The following is a 1,277-nucleotide window of genomic DNA, read 5'->3' as shown; positions in this document are numbered from 1 at the left end:
TTTTTTATGACTCTAATAAATGTTAGTAAATATATAAAATAATATTATAATTATATTCATAATCTTCGAAGGAAATTATTGGGTTGATATTATCTAACTAATTATTAGTTATTTAATTTTTTTTCCGTAGCACAATTACATCTTAACTTCGTCCTTATAATTATTTTATATTATTAATATTCCGTCAATAATACAAAATAAACAATATATGTATAATATTTAAAAGGAGTATTAAGCTCAAGTCGTAGATGTAGGTATCACTAAAGTATTACTTGGTAGTAGGTATATTTCAAAATTAGCGCGGTATAACATGATATATGAAAATATAGTACCTAATATTATATTATAAAATATATCTATAATGATATGTTTTGCAGTTTTATACTTAGAGCTAATTAAAAAAAAAAAAAAAAAGGGTAGTTAAAAACCGATGACTTAAACGTGGTACTGAAAATCAAATGCATTCAAACGTTGCAAAATGCAATTCGCGAATTTCTCATTGGACATAATATTATAACTACATTATCTCTAAAAGCACACTATATAGGTAATAAGTCTATGGACTACCTAGGTATACCTACGTATAATAATAAAAACAAGACGTATCAATATACTTAAGATGTATTTTTGAAAATATCGATTCTAGTGTCATTTATAAATATCGTCAAAGTGTTTCATTTGATCCGTTTAATCAGTCAAGGTCGCGGCCCTAGGTACCTTTGGTCAACTCGTGGTATCCAGTTTTCACTTGCGAAAAATTCCCTTTGCCCAACTCTCCGCTTAGCTTGTACAGGCCGATCCTCTTTCCTACGGCCGTGTCGGTCTGCCATTTCCGGTCGTTGTCCAAGTTGTCGATCGCCTTTCGGTAAGCTAAAATCGGTACAACGAAAACTTTGAACGAAACGCCGTTGGTGTATAATATATAGAGTTCTACGTATATGATGTGTAGCTGTGGCATTTATATATTATTATATTAAAGTACCTATTATTGGTATACGGCATATTTGTGCGACGGTGGACTTACCTATTAACTTTGTTGGAGACGCCTTCTCCTCGGAAGACTCGCACAAGGTCATCGTCGTAACGTCATCGCGTGTTCTCTGAAACAACCAAAACACTCAATAATAATATAATATTATATGTAATACACTAATACACACATTCGCACTGTTCGCGATCCTGCCCTTCTCCTATTATCGTTATTATTATTATTATTATTAATATATTATAACACAGAGGTATCTCTAAAGTAGAGCAGTATTAAATACTATTTTACA

At 31.2% G+C, this 1,277-nt stretch overlaps 1 protein-coding gene across 1 annotated transcript; it reads right to left on the bottom strand.

Annotated features, from left to right (window-relative positions):
• Positions 1 to 603: 603 nt before the first annotated feature.
• On the bottom strand, positions 604 to 1,223 carry LOC100570347 (serine/threonine-protein kinase NIM1-like). The gene is made up of 3 exons (XM_003248672.4): positions 1,161 to 1,223; positions 1,025 to 1,100; positions 604 to 870 (listed from the first exon to the last, which is right to left on the bottom strand). The coding sequence occupies exons 2-3, from the start codon at positions 1,074 to 1,076 to the stop codon at positions 710 to 712; spliced, it is 213 nt and encodes a 70-aa protein (XP_003248720.1). The 5' UTR covers positions 1,077 to 1,100; positions 1,161 to 1,223; the 3' UTR covers positions 604 to 709.
• Positions 1,224 to 1,277: the final 54 nt, after the last annotated feature.

This window comes from Acyrthosiphon pisum, unplaced genomic scaffold, assembly GCF_005508785.2.
Source record: "Acyrthosiphon pisum isolate AL4f unplaced genomic scaffold, pea_aphid_22Mar2018_4r6ur Scaffold_7277;HRSCAF=7853, whole genome shotgun sequence".
Lineage (NCBI taxonomy): Eukaryota > Metazoa > Arthropoda > Insecta > Hemiptera > Aphididae > Acyrthosiphon > Acyrthosiphon pisum.
Note: the sequence above shows the minus strand (reverse complement) of the source record. Positions and strands in the feature narration are given on the sequence as shown.